Source organism: Rattus norvegicus, chromosome 11, assembly GCF_021556685.1.
Source record: "Rattus norvegicus strain SHRSP/BbbUtx chromosome 11, alternate assembly SHRSP_T2T, whole genome shotgun sequence".
Lineage (NCBI taxonomy): Eukaryota > Metazoa > Chordata > Mammalia > Rodentia > Muridae > Rattus > Rattus norvegicus.
Genome location: NC_141544.1, coordinates 64,811,416 through 64,831,600, shown reverse-complemented (window position 1 = coordinate 64,831,600; position 20,185 = coordinate 64,811,416). Strand labels below are relative to the sequence as shown.

At 40.3% G+C, this 20,185-nt stretch overlaps 1 protein-coding gene across 1 annotated transcript in view; it reads left to right on the top strand.

Moving 5' to 3' along the window:
* The first annotated feature begins 717 nt into the window (after positions 1-717).
* Positions 718-20,185, top strand: part of Ift57 (intraflagellar transport 57) — a 65,194-nt gene continuing 45,726 nt past the window's right edge. Inside the window, 5 exon segments of the mRNA NM_001107093.1 lie at positions 718-973; positions 3,370-3,532; positions 4,639-4,757; positions 9,354-9,444; positions 15,213-15,281. Of these exon segments, the coding sequence (NP_001100563.1) occupies positions 762-973; positions 3,370-3,532; positions 4,639-4,757; positions 9,354-9,444; positions 15,213-15,281 (654 nt within the window). The 5' untranslated portion in view covers positions 718-761.

The window sequence follows — 20,185 nt, the reverse complement described above, 5'->3', positions numbered from 1 at the left end:
CTCAAGAATTTACATCTGCATGGGCTTGGAACAGATTATGAGGGCGATGAGCGTGTAGTATAAATCCTTTCCCAAGCCACCCTCTTCCAAGCAACCATTTTCCTAAAACTGGAGTGATTACTTACCCTTGTATCAAGTCTTATTTAGAATATACTAGTAAGCCTAGCATTATCTAATAAACAATTAAGTTAAGAAATAAACAAGCAGTCTTGTGGGTGGTATTTCTGAGGGAAAATGAACCTGAGTTCACCACAACTACGATAACTTCCCACTTTGAAAAACATAAAACAAGAATCACTGAGCAAGCATAGCCTCCAATACTCTGTTCCGCTTCGTTTCAGTCCTTTGAATTGCTACCTAGAAGATCAGATGTCGGTTCAATCAGCAGCCCTGAGCAGAATACCAGATCCTCCGCTCCTCTTGGCTGTACTGAGCACGCAGAATTAAAGAGCCTGGGCCTTTAAGACTCGCGTGAAAGTCCCCCGAAGGGGCGGGGGAATAAACGCCACGCCTACAGGGCGGAGCTACTTCCTAGGCCAGGGACCGGCATGGCGTGACGTCGTGGCGAAACCCAGCTTTGGTTGGCGAGAATTTAGAGAGGCCGGCTGAACCTAAAGGGGGCGGGGTCTAGTTGCCATGGTGACCGGCAGCCCTGCGGTCGCCTGGTAACGTTGGCGACAGGGCGGTCTGCGGGGTGCGGGCGGCGGTGGCCGCAGAGATCCTAGCCCGGGTCCAGCCCGGCCCTGTGGATCTGAGCAGCGATGGCTGCCGCGGCCGCGGTGATCCCGCCGTCGGGCTTGGACGATGGGGTGTCTCGGGCTCGCGGGGAAGGCGCTGGGGAGGCGGTGGTGGAGCGCGGGCCGGGAGCGGCCTACCACATGTTCGTGGTGATGGAAGACTTAGTGGAGAAGCTGAAGCTGCTCCGCTACGAGGAGGAGCTACTCCGAAAGAGCAATCTGAAGCCCCCGTCCAGGTGCGTGCTGTGCCCCAGCGCCGGGTGCTGGCTGGGCCCCAGGGGGACGCCCCCTCCTACGTGAGGCGCAGACCCCACGCGGGGATCCGCACGTCCAGTCCTCTGTCTTCTTTGCTCTGGAAGGGAACTTCTGCACCGAGGAAGGTGGAGTTTTTCAGACCTGATCATTTTGTGGAGAAAGTAAACAAGTTTTGAAATGGCAGGGAGGCCTGGGGAAGATAGCCTGTTTATTCTTTGAAACAGACACGCACCGTCTACCAAGCACAAATCTTGTTTTAAGTGTAATAAAATACCCACAGTTGAAAGGGAAAAAAAAAAAACGATCTCTAGAGATGAGTGGCCTTATCATTTACATCTCTTTCTAGTTTTTGTTTTCCTTCGCTAGACTTCCTAAACTGACAACTGTGATTACTTAGGACCGTGTTGAGGAGCACTTTTTATGTAGTACGTAAACTTGTGGGCTAATTACTATGGTTCAAAGGACTTAATACTTTTGCAATAATACTCTTAGAAACCGGAGAGTGGAGAAGGCAAAAGAAACAATAAGTGTTGGAATGGCCCTCATTATAGGGCCTAAAGTTTCGTGCTTGCCGTGGTGGGAAAAGTTTGAAATATCCTGAAGGCAGTGCCATTAGTTGCCAAGAGTGATAGACAAAACTCCCACAGGTAATCATGGTAGCTTAGTGATAACTGTTTTATTGCTTTTCCTTCACTTTAAAACTTGTATTTGTTTTATTCTGAAAGAAGAAATAAAAAAGAACTAACATACTTTCTTTTACCATCTCTGGGTAGGCTCATATAATTTCTCTTGGCAGTTTTGAGCTCTTACCCTCTTCCAGACACATTTGGAAGGATTCTTGGGCTTTTATACAAACTGTCCACAATGCCAAATTAGTCTGTAAGGGAGAAAAATTACCATCTTGATCCTGATCTACAATAGAAGTTTTAGGATTGGGATTATTATTTAAAAATGAGTTGGTCATAATAGCATAGATGGCCAACATTTTCGGTGTTGATAAAAATGTTGTTTTTCAAATGTATTTGTCGAACAAAGGGAAAATAGCCTTACACTTCTATTAATACCTTGCTGTACTGAAACTCTAAGCTTGAGCAAGATACTTTGTACCATGCATTTGTGTGGAGACATTCTAACCAGGAGTTCAAAGTGTCACTATCAGACCAAAAAGTCAGCATCACCTGGGAATACAGACAGAAGTTTCCAAGGCTCTTGTCCAGATCTGCCTTTTCAGAACTTCTGGAGGCAAACTATCTGAGTTTTCAATCCCTCTGGGTGATTCTGATGGACCTTCATGCTTGAGAATCCTCATCTCAGGCCCACAGCATCTGTCAGTGTGCCTTCTTCTGTCCTAGAGGAGAGTCAGGTAATAAGGAATAAACAGTTATTGGTAGATAAATTCCTTGTAAACCTATGCCTGAAAGGAGTTCATGAAAAATTTCCTAGCTTTATATTTTCTTCCAGAACTTTTATACTTTCTGGATGGAAAAAGTTTAGAAAATAGAAGTATAGACCACTGATTCTTATGTCATATATATATGTGTGTATATATATATGTACACATGTGTGTATACTGTATATATGGATATAGTAAAAACATAAGTCATTAGTTTCTTAAATTCATATATATATATGTGTGTGCGTGTATTAGTAATAGTGGTAGCTACATAAAACATATCAGATCTCTGATTTAACTTTTGAATGATGCTACTTGTACCTTTATGTCCTCCCTCGCTTTGTATAAATCATATCCTCATGGCAATGTATCTAGTACAGTAATGGAATTAGCAAAAGTTAGCAGTGGTGATGCAGGGGGACATGACAGGGGTCCTTGGTCCTTTCTGCCACCCTGGACCATCTAAGCTGGGAAGCTCTGAAATGTACCTGTGCTGGGTTCCATCCCATAAGTTATGGCTGTGCAGGCCTGGGGACTGCTGCTGGCAGTATTTTAAGGAGTTGATCTGAATCTGCAGCTAAAAGGAAGCACCTGCCTGGCGTAGCTGATAGGCCACAGACAGTGAAAACCATGGTAAGTTATTAGTCTCTTAAAGTCCAAGAGCCTCATAATCCACAGTCGCCACTTGTAGGGGGACTGACTGATGACCAGTTAATTGATTGTGACCAAAGCTTCAGGTCATCCTCCAAAATTACTGCCTTCCATCCCTGGTTGGGGTAGGGGTGTCGATCAAATATTTTGGGTAGTGTAGTGATTGTCCCTTGATACTGGGTCAAAACTTCTTGAGTGCCATAACTCACTAGATAGCTCAATAGTATTGATGAAGGCTGCTTGAGGGGAAAATTAGCAACTTCAGACTTGTCTGTGTGACTTACTCACTGTTGATTTGCTTTATCTCACCAACCAATCCTCCCTTTGAAACAGACACTACTTTGCTCTGCCTACCAATCCCGGTGAGCAGTTCTACATGTTTTGCACTCTTGCTGCCTGGCTGATCAACAAGACTGGCCGTGCCTTTGAGCAGCCTCAGGAATATGACGATCCCAATGCAACTATATCTAACATCCTGTCTGAGCTCCGCTCTTTTGTAAGTGACGCGCTCTCTTCTCCATGTTCTCAAACTGCAGGTTTCCGTAGTAGCAGTTCAGTAACAGGTGCGAGCCTTTTATTTGACTCTTCTGGAAGAGTAGACAGACAGACCGATAGTTGACTGATAGGAGTGATTTTCCAATTTATTTTAAAATAAGAGCTTCCCAGAATGGTTGATATTATATGGAACATGAATTCCACTTCTAAAAACGTTACATAGACCAGATTAATAATAATTTTCTTAATTTTTGTAAGCCTCAAAAATAGATTCTTAGGTAGGTGGTCAGCTCTTCCCCTGGAGGGATGATTCAGAGTATGAAGCAAACAACTGACTTTGGAAGGATTTGGGTTTTGTTAGGATTTCTCATTTGTACTTTCATTTCTGGCTTCTCCAGGGGAAAGGCAGTAAGACATTTTTGACACTTATTAATTTCTAATAAGTGAATCACTGTATCCTTTTTTTAAAATGCATTTTACCATGCCAGTAGTTTTGCTGACAATTTTTCAGTACTGATTTGTTTCCCTGCTATGATGAAACTGCCTTTATTCATTTATATTTTTGAAATTACAGAAAGTTAGGTCTTTTGTCCTGTATGTAGGCTACAGTACATTCTTTGAAGCAGAAACAATAAGTTAAGATATTAAAAAATGACAATTCTAGATTGAACACAGTTACAGAGGTCACCCCTCAAGTCTGCCTCTGGATTTTTCTCAGGTGTGATGGGGAACACAGAACAGCAGTGTTGAGCTTACATGTCCCATTCTGCACAGTCAGCAGTCTAGCTAGTTAAGTAAATCCTAGTTCTTAACGAAGCTGAGCCTAAGGTGATAATAAGGGTGGGCTGAGGGTGTGGACCTGAGAGGTCTGGAAAGCTTGTATGGTGAGGATGTAAGTGCCTTTTAATTTGGTACTTTGAGCATAAAATATCTGTACTTGTGTAAATGTATCAGTGGACTAAAAAGACTTAAGGAATGAATGCCTAAGAGAATTACCTTTATCTTGTCATTTGAAGAGTTCAAAATATACATGTGCTCAGTAGTTCTTTGCTGAAACAATCTTGGCCTCTGGAATACAGCCAACAAATAACATCTTTATCTTTTCAGGGGAGAACTGCAGATTTTCCTCCTTCAAAATTAAAGTCTGGTTATGGAGAACATGTATGCTATGTTCTTGATTGTTTAGCTGAAGAAGCATTAAAATATATTGGTTTCACTTGGAAAAGGTAACTATTACCTCACAGACAATATTGCTATTACAGAATTAATGGGTTTTGCTGTTGTTATTGTTTGTCTTGATTGTTTCTGGAGTACAGAGCTGTTTAATTAAACTGACAAGGGCTGACTGATCTAAACTGACAGTGCACCAAAGATTAAAGATAGACACAACCAGAATGCTTTCCAAATCCACTCTGAAATGATTTCATCAATCCGGTGCATCTCCTGTTTGTTGTTATTGTAATCCTTGCCAATTTGGAAAACCTTTCTAAGTTCTCTCTGTGCTCGTATTTATACCCACAACTATTGTGTGTGCTTGTCGAGGTAACCGAAAACCTCATATTTATGTAGAATAGGAAATTAAAATAGCACTGAGTGGGGAACTTTCTTTTTGCCTTGCTCAATGGCAAGAATAACGCTGAAGAAGCCACTTGCCATCCTTTTGGTTGGTTTCTGAAAGCACATTGTGTATTTTTTACGATATTTTAATAATTTGTTTACAGATATAGCTTTGTAGGTACAACTCTTACCAATCCTTCATCATATACAATCTTTGGTAATTAGCATTGTACTTAGTTCATCATATATGTTTAGTAAATATTGATGAATAAATAAAATCAGAAACTATTGGTTTTCTATGGTATGATTAAAATATATACATTTCATCTTTGAAAGCTGATAGGTTAGATTTTATTTACTGATTATTAGATATTATTTAATTCATAGGTTAGACGGTAGAACATGATAAAAATAAAGTATGCATTGTTTTTTAGATTTCAACAAACTCCTGCAGCTAGAAAGTGGTATATAATATTCCATGTTAATATATTAATACATGCACAATTACATTTATGTAAAAAAATCTACTTTATAATTTTTTCTTTTTTTATTGGATATTTTATGTATTTACATTTCAAATGTTATCTATCCCTTTTCCCGGTTTCCCCTCCAGAACCCCCCTCTTTCATCCCTCTTCCCCCCCCCCCCCCCCCGCTTCTGTGAGGATGCTTCCCCTCCTGTGGACCCACTCCCACCTCACTTCTCAGGCATTCCCCTACATTGGGGAAACGAGCCTTCACAGGACCAAGGGCCTCTCCTCCTATTGATGCCAGACAATGCATTCCTCTGCTATACATGCAATTGGAGCCACGAGTCGCTCCATGTGCACTTTTGGTTGGTGGTTTAGTCCCTGGGAGCTCTGGGGGTCTGGTTGGTTGATATTGTTGTTCTTGCTATGAGGTTGCAAACCCCTTCTGCTCCTTCAGTCTTTTCTCAACTCCTCCATTGGGGTCCCTGTGCTCAGTCCAATGGTTAGCTGCAACCATCCTCATCTGTATCAGTAAGGCTCTAGCAGAACCTCTCAGGAGACATTCATATCAGGCTCTTGTCAGCAAGCACTTCTTGGCATCAGCAATAGTGACTGGGTTTGGTGGCTACATATGGGATGGATCCCCAGGTAGGGCAGTCTTTGGATGGCCTTTCCTTCAGTCTCTTCTCCACTCTTTGTCCCTGTATTTCCTCTAGATAGGAGCAATTCTGGCTTAAATTTTTGAGAAGGGTGAATGGCTCCATCCTCCCAACCAGGGTCCTAACCTCTGGATATGGTCTCTGTAGGTTCTCTCTCCCCTTTGTTGGGCATTTCAGCTAATGTCATCCCCGTTGGGTCCAAGGAGCCTCTTGCTTTCCTGGCATCTGGAATTTTCTGGTGGCTACCCCAGTTTCCCATCCCCCATTGCTATACACCTCTGTTCAAATTCCTGACCCTCTGAATATCATCCCCATCTTCTCTCATACCTGATCCTGCCCCCTCCCCCTCCCCCTCCCTCTCCTTCTCTTCCTCCCAAGTCCCTTCTGCCCTCTACCTCCTGTGAGTATTTTGTTTCCTCTTCTAAGAAGGATTGAAACATCCACATTTGGGTCTTCCCCCTTCTTGAGCTTCATATGGTCTGTGGAAATCTACTTCCTTTTAATAAGTATTTCTAAAAATTCTGAAAGTTGTGTGTGTGTGTGTGTGTGTGTATGTGTGTGTGTACAGTACAAGAAATATATTTAGGAATAGTTATACACTTATTTTTTTCTTTTTTCTTTTTTTCGGAGCTGGGGACCGAACCCAGGGCCTTGCGCTTGCTAGGCAAGCGCTCTACCACTGAGCTAAATCCTCAACCCCAGTTATACACTTATGTATGTAACAACAATGGAAGAAAAAGGAGGACTGAATCTTAAAGAGAATAAGGAAGTTGATATATGGGAGAGTTTGGATGGAAGAGAGAAGGGGATTGATAAAATCTCAAAAATTATTAAAACTTCCATGATTTAAGCTGTCTTTGGATATAAGTATATTCAATAACTGATATCCATTTAGTTTCAAGGTAAAACATGGCAGTTTCCTTTGCTTCAACCCAAACATTTCCATTCAGTTCATTGTAAAGAATGACTCTGCAGTCCCTAATTGTGTTGGTTAGATTTCAAGAAAAGATGAATTACATGATGTGCTGCCCGAGTTTGTTAGTTACTAAATCCATAGCTCAGTGTGTCATTGTTGCATTGCAGGCTATTACTGTGTCAACCACTATTCAATTCACACTTCCTTTGTTTCTAGTATAATATTTGGTTATATAATATGGGTTGTGACGTGGATAATTTGTAGGAACTGTATATACATGGAAAAGGAAAGGAAAACATTTGAAAAGTAATGAATGTTGGAAACTATCACTTGTGTTACATAGAACTTTCTTATTTATAGACGGTTATTCTTATTCCTAACTATGTCAAACGATTTTTAGAAGAACATTGTTTTTGATATAATTATCTAATTCTAAGTCATGAAAATTGGGAAATTTATTATACAAGATTGATTTGGTTCATAATACTTTTTTTCCTACTACATGTTGATCTGTATATTTTTTTAAAAATATTTGAGATGTATATGTTTAGAATTAGTTGTCACAATTAATGCAAATATGTCTGGATAATTTTTAATGTGAAAATAAGTAGATCTTAAGAGAAATTGTTGTCCAACACTTTAGTGTTAGAACCACTAATTGGACTTCAGAAATAAGAATCAAGCTTGCTATCTCTAGAAAAATAAACAGCATATTTGAGATCAATGTGAATTGAAAATTAAAACTATAAACATAGTAAAAGATCAGAGAGATGTAGGCAGGTGTGACTCAAGGGAATGCTTTAATTCTGTAATATTAAATCAAAGGTCTGGACAGGAAAACGTTGCCAAATCTATCTAGGAAGAATTATAACAGTCTTCATTATTCATGATTCTAAGTAGTAAAACTAGGGAGCAGATTAGATTAGGTAAACAATTTTCTTCCCCTATTGATGCCAGACAATACCCTCCTCTGCACATATGGGGCTGGAGCCATGGGTCCCTCCATGTGTATTCTTTGGTTGGTGGTTTAGTCCCCAGAGCTCGGGGCGGGGGATCTGGTTGTTGCTATTGTTGTTCCCCATATGGGGTCGCAAACCCCTTCAGCTCTTTCAGTCCTTTCTCTAAGTCCTCTATCGGGGTCCCTGTGCTCAGTCCTATGGTTAGCTGCTAGCATCCTCATCTGTATCAGTAAGGCTCTGGCAGAGCCTCTCAGGAGAAGCCCTTGGTCCTGTGATGGCTCTTTTCCACAGTGTAGCGGAATGCCAAGGTGTTGAGGTAGAAGTGGGAGCATCTTCAGAGAAGCAGCGGGAGGACGATGAGGGATGGAAGAGGAGGGAAAGGGGTTAATGTTTGAAATGTAAAGACATAAAATATCCAATAAAAACAAAAAATAAAAAGGAAATATTTGCTGCAAAATATATATACATGTAAAATTTAGTATATAAATTTAAATGATATTGAATAAAACACAATTGAAAGACGGGGTGGAGGAAACTAGAAAAAACATTAATTTTCTTAATTTATAAAAGTTAGAGTATAAATGAGAGTTTCACTAAAAATGAATCATCAATTAAAATATATAAAGTTGCTCAATCACGTCTATGATTAAGAAATTTAAAGAAACAATGATACTTTTTCATTTGTTTTATTGGCACACTTTATTTTATGCATATTAGAAGAAAATTTGAAACATAGATGCCATTCCTCACCATCCTTGGGAGTATAAATTAGGATAGCATTTTGGAAGCCAATTTTGACAGTTCGTTAAACCACAAACAACGTACAAACTTGTCGATGTAGCCATTTCACATGGACAAATTTATCTTAAAAGATCTGCCTGGTAGTAAATTTACAAATATGATCTTTAAAGTATTATATATCAAACAATAGAAATGACCCTATGTTTTAGTCACAGGATGAGCGTTTAATGGTAGAACTGCTGCTCAGTGGAGTGTAATGCATATATTGTTTTGTGTGCGTATATGAGTGAGCATGTTAGATACGGTATATACAGCATCAATTATTTTTGTTAATGTGCCTTTTACAGCTAGTGGCAGATATCTTTGCTTTTCTCAACATTGAAATTTTGGGGCAGAAGCAATCGATTTACTGAAGTTAACAAAGAGAGCGGTCCCATACGGAAGCGCCTTCACCATTCCTCGTAAGGCATGTTTTATCTCACTAAGAACTTCTAAGCATTCAGTAAATCTTGTTCTTTCAGGCCATCATACCCAGTGGAAGAGTTAGAAGAAGAAACTGTTCCGGAAGATGATGCGGAGTTAACATTAAGTAAAGTGGATGAAGAGTTTGTGGTAAGTGTGCAGCCGAGCTGCCTACAGCCTTGCCTGTGGCTTGCTTTCCCTTGGCTAACTCTCCTACTTTGGTTTTCTGGAATGTGTTTTGTTTCTCAGTGCAGTGCCATTCTCAGTCCTTAGGCCTCTGTTTAAGTTGTTATTTATGGTCCTGAGTCAATTTCCGAAGAGGTTCTAAGTGTGTGTGTGTGTGTGTGTGTGTGTGTGTGTGTGTGTGCGCGCGCGCGTGCAGGTGTATCACCAGCTATCAACATGTTTGATCTTAAAAAGCCATAACTTGCAAAAAATTAAAGAAAAATAGCACTCAGTTCCTACTTGGCCAAATGTGGCCGTGCATACCTGCGATCCCAGATTTTTGCCAGAGTTGGGCTGAGTACTTTAGATCTATCCACATAATCTGAACGGGACACATGATGGGGCAAAGAACTTATGTCGTATTTTCCGTTGCAAACTAAATAAAGATTTCATGGGTTTTTTTTTTTAATCAGTAGATAATCCACTCCATATTTCAGAATAAGCTAGTGTAAGCTATAAATTTGGTAGTTGCTGAATTATCTTAATAAGTTAATAAATAATCATTAAATAAATTGGATTACATCCAAACAGAATCTTATGTAGCTAATATGACTTATTTACGGACAATAATGACATGAGAATGACGATTTGTGCTTTGTTTTACAAAATTAGCTGTCATCACGGCTGTAACTGTGAAATGTGTAATAGTATCAGTATATTAATATTTGTTATAAACAGAATAATTATGGTAGTCTCTGTTTAATATTTCTTAGTGTTTTAATGTATATTTTATTAGAAGTATAAAGGATACTTTTAACCATATTAAAATACATGATTCTTCATGACTTTGCTAATTTTTTTAGCCCCAATGCTGAATTTCACTATGCCAGGCTAGCCTAGACACTCAACGGTGTAGCCACTGTCAAGTCTGGCTCTGGTTCTCAACCTAGACCACCATAAAATTAGTTTAAAACACATGCTTTCAATATGATAAAGTTTGAAAGTCGAGGTAAACAGTGCTGTCATCAGTTCTGCATGCAGCTATGAAGCTTTGTTACAGGAGGCGGAGGAGCTCCTGTTCTAGAACCTGAAAGCAAGAAGGTGCTGTGTGTCACCAGGAACTTGGAGAAATCAGAGTTTCTGGAGTTGTCAGATGTCGCTTCAAAGAAACAGGAGAGATAATTTGGGCATTTAAAGAGGTTTAGACTTTATTATTCAATTGACTTTTCACTCAGGACCAGAAAGAATATCCTCATACCTTCTCATTATTTAGTTATTTTCTCGTTTAATTAGTTATTTCCATTGTCTTTTTAATAACTAATAGTGCATGAGTCTATACTTGGTCCTAGTATACCAATATTTAACTTCAAAATTGTCACTCAAAGGTAGTCAAAGGAAAGGAAAGACTATTCATCAGGAGGGTAAGCTAAGCGGATGCTGTCTCACCTTGCTGTCAGTCATGGCCTCAGCTTACTGGGTTTCATTTGGTATGTGTCAGGTTTTCAGTATTTGACATAGAATCTTTCAGGATAATGTGTAACTTTTCAAAATCTTAGCTATTTTTTTCATTGGGTCTTTTATTAAAGTTCAAAGCAGAATTGTTGTTTATAAAATTAGGGAAATAAACTAGACAGCAGCCTTTTTATACTGTTCATGCAAACCAGGGAGTAAAGACCAGAGCAGGTGCCTCTGGAACCTGTTTGCTTTTGTCAAGTTCCTTGACATGTCCTCTCTTCTCTTCCACCTCCTCATCCTCCGCTGAGCACCCCTCTCTTCTTTCCCCTGCCATTGGTGCTCAGGAAAGCTGGGTTGGTGCCTACAAAGCCTCACAAGGAACCCACTGATTGGTCGTGCTTCAGAGCTGTTTTGGTAGGGCAAGGATGGTAAAGATCATTTGTGACAAACTTCTGCTTTAATAGAAACCAGGGACCTTCAGCTAGAAAGTGCCAAATCAAAACAAATCACATTGACAATTAGTTTTTAAAATTGGCATTGATGCAGTCTTCTTGCTTTATTTATACGATCATATCTTTAGTAACAAGCAGGAAGGGAATTAGTACCAATTAAGCAAGGAGATGGTAGGAAATCGTGCTTTCTGAATTATGGAGATAAATCATTGAGAATCCTAACTTGTTTTAGGGCATCTTCTTCTAAGTTTATGCTTGAATTCCCTTTAAGTGTTCTGGTCATACTTTAGTAAGTGATGTTCTTTTTCTACGTGCTAGTCTAGATTTTTAAAGAAGCAGGACCAGTAGGACAGACACACACACACACACACACACACACCTTTTCTGGAGCATTGGGGATTGGATTGGAATCCAGGCCTCACGCATACCATGTGAGTAATTCTCTGAGCTACAGTGCCTTTGTGACATGGGCTCTTTCCAAGTTACCCAGAGTTAAGCTGACCTTGAACACATGGAGTCTAGGCAGGCCTTAAGCTTTTGATATCCCACCTCAGCTTACTGGTCTAAAGAGAATCTCGGGTCTGCACTACAAGCTTTGCTGAGAGAAAGTTTTTACATGGAACTGAGTCATGAGGCTATAGGGGCTGAGAAGTCCCATGGTCTGCTCCTGACAAGGTAGACAACAGGATAACTGATGGCGTTGTTCTCACGTGAAGGTGAAGACCACAGGAGAGCAGTGCTTCAGGTTCCTGTCTGAGTTTCATACCACAGGCAAGACAAGACTGATGTTCTGGTTTCAAAGTGGGGACAGGCAGGAACATCTGTTGGTGAGCTCATCCCTCTCAGGCTTTTCAGGTGGATGAGACACACCCACCTTGGAGACAGACACACCCACCTTGGAGACAGACACACCCACCTTAGAGACAGACACACCCACCTTGGAGACAGACACACTCACCTTGGAGACAGACACACCCACCTTGGAGACAGACACACTCACCTTGGAGACAGACACACCCACCTTGGAGACAGACACACCCACCTTGGAGACAGACACACCCACCTTGGAGGCAGACACAGTCCACTTTACTCACCTCTGTTGGTTCAAATACGTACTTCACCAAGAAATACCCTCAAAGATACATGAATAACATTTAAAAAATTATTTCAGCATCCCATGCTCCATCAAATTGATACATAGAATTAACCATCCTACTTCCATCCCTAGTCAGCTTGGCATCCTTTAAATCACATTTAACTTCCAAATAAAGGCAATAACAGGATCATAACTCTGATTAACTGTATGACACAGTGAAAGTATCTTATATTTATGAAAAAGGTGATAAAAAGGAAAAATACATTTGCAAACAAATATGGAAGAAATTCTTATTTCTGTAAGAAGTTATGCCAAAGAGTACACATGGACAGACCCACGGCTCCAACTGCATATGTAGCAGAGGATGACCTTGTTGGGCACCAGTGGAAGGAGAAGCCCTTGGTCCTGCCAAGGCTGGACCTCCCCCACCCCCAGTGTAGGGGATGTCAGAGGGCATGGAGGTGGGAAGGGGTGAGTGGATGGGAGGAGGAACACCCTCATAGAGGAAGGGGGAGGGGGAATGGGATAGCAGGTTTATGGACAGGGAACTGGGGAAAGGGGATAACATTTGAAATGTAAATGAAGGAATGTCCAATGGAGGAAAAGAAGATGGAAAAGAAGTTATGTAGTTATAAACTACTATTTATAACTCCCTTCATTCACCACACATTCTGTATTCCCTTTGCCTTCAGCACCTCAGCTGACAGTGGGTATTTACCTGGGGAGTTAGCCACCCTTCATTCCTAAGGGTCTGGGTCATCAGAAGTCTTGTGTGCTTTAGACCATTGTAGTTCTCCATTGAGTGTAATCACAGTGAGTGGCAGGACTAAAGGATACACTGAAGGGTTGTCTGTATTCAAGACATGCTCAGTCACACCTCTGTTGTAGTGGTAGCGTCATTTCCCCTTGGGACAGGATCAGTCATTGCAGCCAACACAGGCGCTCTTCTCTTGCCTATAACTCAGGAGTGTGAGGAACCCACAGTATCCAATAGTGTTCACGCATGCCGCTCAGTAGTCATCGCTCTGTCTCCTAGTGGACGCGTTCTTCCACTTGGAACGATGACCTGTAGACTAACAGAATAATAAAATCATAGGCCAGAAGTAGCAAAGATTTTGCTAATGGCTAATTAGAACTAGTGACGTCACTAATGTTTGCAGCCCTTAATTCCTGAACCTGTGAATTCAGGCTATGACAGAAATAGCACCATATACTGATGTTGGCTCATACTAGGGTCTGGTATTAAGGCTCTGTCCTCTCAGTGTTCAGTAAAGTACAAGTATTGGCTGGTCGCCTGTGTGAACAGGACCAATGAGATCATGGTAATTTTACTGTAACCTTGTTTCTTCAAACAGCAATGAGTCAGTGGCATTTTAATGAATTACTCTGGTTGTTACGTAGTACAAACACAGAATACACCAAGTCACTTTGCAGAAGTATCAATATTTACTTGATTCATAAATAAGTCAGCTGTGTACTCTGTGCCCCCATTATTCCCACCTTAAGAAAAACAAATCGTACCCGAGTGTATAGAGTATATCTATGCTGTCTTGTGTATTCAAGGCTTAGAGGCATAGTGCTCAAGTCTTACCTTAGTGGAATAGATCTCGGTCGGGTAGGGCCTTAGAATTTTCATTCTGACACGTTCCCGGTGATACTAATGTTACTGGTCTCAGAATCACGTTTCAAGACCACTGGTTTACATTCCTCAAATCCGAAGGTAAGGGTGAACTGTAAATCTCCTCCTGCAACTCTGAACGTTCCTGCTTATGGAACTGTTTGCTATGTAACACGTTTTGCCTGGTTTCTGTTTCTGTTTACAAGATCATATGACTCAAGGTTTTGTTAGCATCATTCTGATGCCCACTGCTCATGTGACTGCTGCTCTTCTTAGATCACTTTTACCTGCCATGTCACCACAATGGCATTTCTCTTCCATGCTGACAGAACTTCCGGCTTATTTTCTGTGTATAGAGCAGATTTAATCTCAAAGGGTCATTTCCTACCCACACCCCACAGCCAACTGCACTCAGGTGAGGACCAGTTTGGAATCCATTTGGGCCGTCCTTCTAAATGGATGTGAGGGCTGTACACCACGCATCACTATTACTCATTACCTTAACAAGCTTGACCACCTAGTGTGCTTTCCACACACAGTGTGAAAATGCATCTTCAGTGCTGAGAAATGGCTCTGTGGCTAAAACCTTGCTGCTCTTTCCAAAGACCTGGCATCCAATTTTCTGCCTCCTGTAAGCCCTGGAACACATGTGGCATGCACGAGCACACATACATACAGATACAAACACGTAAGTCAACATTGCTTTAAGTACATGCACTTGTCCCTGGAACAAAGGAAGTGACTTGTGTCTCAGCATTCATTGTTTTTTCATTTCAGTCTCGTTGCCCAGAATTCCATAAGCTTGCACTATTTCATACATGCCACTTGGGCCTATTTGTCTATTTTTATGTTCATCAATGAACTGTAGCAATTACTCCCTCCCTCCCTCTTTCTCCCTCCTTTTTTCAGTGTCTACAGAAGCAGGTTTTTTAAATGGCACCATCAAAACTTCAAAGAACATATGAGCTGTTAATAATTGCGAGCCCTACTTTCTGCATATTTATTAGACTTTTAAATATGCTTTACTGAGTCAGTCAGATTAAGCTCAGCATAGCTTAGGATATTATGTATTTAAAAATCTATATCTAAATTATAGCTTTTTTAATATGAAATATTTTTTTATTTTTCAAAGGAAGAGGAGACAGATAATGAAGAAAACTTTATTGATCTCAACGTTTTAAAGGCCCAGACCTATCGCTTGGTAAGTGTCATGGCCAAACAATCCCCAAACTGTTCTGCTGGAAAGCCGCCCACTTGCCAGACGTTATTGTGTGCCCCTTGCAAACTAGCTATGAAAATCGTCTTCCTATATATCAATGTTACAAGTATAACAAACGCAAACCCAGAAGGGTGAGTGAGGCGCCTCCTGCCTGTGAAAGCCCACACAGTGCCTCTAGGGCAAACTGAAAATGTGTTTGCTGGATGGCATTTTTAATTATGGAAAGCTACACATTGTTCTGTTTCAGGTTGTTACCCATTGAAGTAGACTAGGAATGGATGACTTTGTAGGAAAATACTTAAGTTATATTTCTATGAAATAAAATAAATTCTGTTCCATTGTCAGGCATTGCTTTATGAAAGTTTCTCTCTGTTGTGATTACAAAATAAATCTAGTCTATAATAGTATATTTACTGTCAACGAGCAATTTTAAATGAATGTCGTGGCACTTCACGTTTTATATGTGTATCATATTTCAATAATGTATATACCTAGGCACTCTGGAAAAAAATATACCTGCAATATATTCTTATTGGTCCTCTATTTTCATGTCTGAATCCTCAAAGCCAATTTAGATCTAGGTTTTGTTTCATTTGAAAACTTCCTTGAGCTACCACAATATACATTATTTACTGCTTTATTGATGCTGATTTTCCAATAGTTATAATCCCTGTGTGCGTGTGTGTACATGCATGTGTATGCACATATGTGTATGTGTCCCAACTTGAAATGGAATGTACTACTGTGCCAAGTGTATGGCTTAAGCTCTGTCCTTTACTAGGATTCTAAACTTGGGCAAATTTCCAAGCTTCTTGGGAAATATGAACCTGTTTATAAGATTGCTATGATTAAAAGTTAGATGCAAAGCAGTATAAAAATAGCATCTATCACGTAGAAAATGTTTACTATATGCTGACTAAAAGCATTATTAGTTATCCCCATGTTTCCTTTGCAGCTCTGATTTGTAAGTTCCCCCTTGGCAGGGATAATTGTCTTTATTTTTACATTTGTCATAGTATAAAACACAAAGGATTGAATAGATACTTCTTTAATAAATAAATATACTATAAACTTATTTTTAATTTTTTTTTTATTATTAACTTGAGTATTTCTTATATACATTTCGAGTGTTATTCCCTTTCCCAGTTTCCGGGCAAACATCCCCCTCCCCCCTCCCCTTTCTTATCGGTGTTCCCCTCCCCACCCTCCCCCCATTGTCCCCCTCCCCCCAACAGTCTAGTTCACTGGAGGTTCAGTCTGAGCAGGACCCAGGGCTTCCCCTTCCACTGGTGCTCTTACTAGGATATTCATTGCTACCTATGAGGTCAGAGTCCAGGGTCAGTCCATGTATAGTCTTTAGGTAGTGGCTTAGTCCCTGGAAGCTCTGGTTGCTTGGCATTGTTGTACATATGGGGTCTCGAGCCCCTTCAAGCTCTTCCAGTTCTTTCTCTGATTCCTTCAACGGGGGTCCTATTCTCAGTTCAGTGGTTTGCTGCTGGTATTCGCCTCTGTATTTGCTGTATTCTGGCTGTGTCTCTCAGGAGCGATCTACATCCGGCTCCTGTCGGTCTGCACTTCTTTGCTTCATCCATCTTGTCTAATTGGATGGCTGTATATGCATGGGCCACATGTGGGGCAGACTCTGAATGGGTGTTCCTTCAGTCTCTGTTTTAATCTTTGCCTCTGTCTTCCCTGCCAAGGGTATTCTTGTTCCCCTTTTAAAGAAGGAGTGAACCATTCACATTTTGATCATCTGTCTTGAGTTTCATTTGTTCTAGGCATTGGGTAATTCAAGCATTTGGGCTAATAGCCACTTATCAGTGAGTGCATACCATGTATGTCTTTCTGTGTTTGGGTTAGCTCACTCAGGATGATATTTTCCAGTTCCAGCCATTTGCCTACGAATTTCATAAAGTCGTTGTTTTTGATAGCTGAGTAATATTCCATTGTGTAGATGTACCACATTTTCTATATCCATTCCTCTGTTGAAGGGCATCTGGGTTCTTTCCAGCTTCTGGCTATTATAAATAAGGCTGCGATGAACATAGTGGGGCACGTGTCTTTTTTATATGTTGGGGCATCTTTTGGGTATATGCCCAAGAGAGGTATAGCTGGATCCTCAGGCAGTTCAATGTCCAATTTTCTGAGGATCCTCCAGACTGATTTCCAGAATGGTTGTACCAGTTTGCAATCCCACCAACAATGGAGGAGTGTTTCTCTTTCTCCACATCCTCGCCAGCATCTGTTGTCCCCTGAGTTTTTCATCTTAGCCATTCTCACTGGTGTGAGGTGAAATCTCAGGGTTGTTTTGATTTGCATTTCCCTTATGACTAAAGATGTTGAACATTTCTTTAGGTGTTTCTCCGCCATTCGGCATTCCTCAGCTGTGAATTCTTTGTTTAGCTCTGAGCCCCCTTTTTAATAGGGTTATTTGTTTCCCTGTGGTCTAACTTCTTGAGTTCTTTGTATATTTTGGATATAAGGCCTCTATCTGTTGTAGGATTGGTAAAGATCTTTTCCCAATCTGTTGATTGCCGTTTTGTCCTAACCACAGTGTCCTTTGCCTTACAGAAGCTTTGCAGTTTTATGAGATCCCATTTGTCAATTCTTGATCTTAGAGCATAAGCCATTGGTGTTTTGTTCAGGAAATTTTTTTCCAGTGCCCATGTGTTCCAGATGCTTCCCTAGTTTTTCTTCTATTAGTTTGAGTGTGTCTGGTTTGATGTGGAGGTCCTTGATCCACTTGGACTTAAGCTTTGTACAGGGTGATAAGCATGGATCGATCTGCATTCTTCTGCATGTTGACCTCCAGTTGAACCAGCACCATTTGCTGAAAATGCTATCTTTTTTCCATTTCATGGTTTTGGCTCCTTTGTCAAAAATCAAGTGACCATAGGTGTGTGGGTTCATTTCTGGGTCTTCAATTCTATTCCATTGGTCTATCTGTCTGTCTCTGTACCAATACCATGCAGTTTTTATCACTATTGCTCTGTAATACTGCTTGAGTTCAGGGATAGTGATTCCCCCTGAAGTCCTTTCATTGTTGAGGATAGCTTTAGCTATCCTGGGTTTTTTGTTATTCCAGATGAATTTGCAAATTGTTCTGTCTAACTCTTTGAAGAATTGGATTGGTATTTTGATGGGGATTGCATTGAATCTGTAGATCGCTTTTGGTAAAATGGCCATTTTTACTATATTAATCCTGCCAATCCATGAGCATGGGAGATCTTTCCATCTTCTGAGGTCTTCTTCAATTTCCTTCTTCAGTGTCTTGAAGTTCTTATTGTACAGATCTTTTACTTGCTTTGTTAAAGTCACTCCGAGGTACTTTATATTATTTGGGTCTATTATGAAGGGTGTCGTTTCCCTAATTTCTTTCTCGGCTTGTTTCTCTTTTTTATAGAGGAAGGCAACTGATTTATTTGAGTTAATTTTATACCCAGCCACTATGCTGAAGTTGTTTATCAGCTTTAGTAGTTCTCTGGTGGAACTTTTGGGATCACTTAAATATACTATCATGTCATCTGCAAATAGTGATATTTTGACTTCTTCTTTTCCGATCTGTATCCCCTTGACCTCCTTTTGTTGTCTGATTGCTCTGGCTAGAACTTCAAGAACTATATTGAATAAGTAGGGAGAGAGTGGGCAGCCTTGTCTAGTCCCTGATTTTAGTGGGATTGCTTCAAGTTTCTCTCCATTTAGTTTAATGTTAGCAACTGGTTTGCTGTATGTGGCTTTTACCATGTTCAGGTATGGGCCTTGAATTCCTATTCTTTCCAGGACTTTTATCATGAAGGGGTGTTGAATTTTGTCAAATGCTTTCTCAGCATCTAATGAAATGATCATGTGGTTTTGTTCTTTCAGTTTGTTTATATAATGGATCACGTTGATGGTTTTCCGTATATTAAACCATCCCTGCATGCCTGGGATGAAGCCTACTTGATCATGGTGGATGATTGTTTTGATGTGCTCTTGGATTCGGTTTGCCAGAATTTTGTTGAGTATTTTTGCGTCGATATTCATAAGGGAAATTGGTCTGAAGTTCTCTTTCTTTGTTGTGTCTTTGTGTGGTTTAGGTATAAGAGTAATTGTGGCTTCGTAGAAGGTATTCGGTAGTGATCCATCTGTTTCAATTTTGTGGAATAGTTTGGATAATATTGGTATGAGGTCTTCTATGAAGGTTTGATAGAATTCTGCACTAAACCCGTCTGGACCTGGGCTCTTTTTGGTTGGGAGACCTTTAATGACTGCTTCTATTTCCTTAGGAGTTATGGGGTTGTTTAACTGGTTTATCTGTTCCTGATTTAACTTCGGTACCTGGTATCTGTCTAGGAAATTGTCCATTTCCTGAAGATTTTCAAGTTTTGTTGAATATAGGTTTTTGTAGTAAGATCTGATGATTTTTTGAATTTCCTCTGAATCTGTTGTTATGTCTCCCTTTTCATTTCTGATTTTGTTAATTTGGACGCACTCTCTGTGTCCTCTCGTTAGTCTGGCTAAGGGTTTATCTATCTTGTTGATTTTCTCAAAGAACCAACTTTTGGTTCTGTTGATTCTTTCTATGGTCCTTTTTGTTTCTACTTGGTTGATTTCAGCTCTGAGTTTGATTATTTCCTGCCTTCTACTCCTCCTGGGTGTATTTGCTTCTTTTTGTTCTAGAGCTTTTAGGTGTGCTGTCAAGCTGCTGACATATGCTCTTTCCTGTTTCTTTCTGCAGGCACTCAGCGCTATGAGTTTTCCTCTTAGCACAGCTTTCATTGTGTCCCATAAGTTTGGGTATGTTGTACCTTCATTTTCATTAAATTCTAAAAAGTTTTTAATTTCTTTCTTTATTTCTTCCTTGACCAGGTTATCATTGAGTAGAGCATTGTTCAATTTCCAAGTAT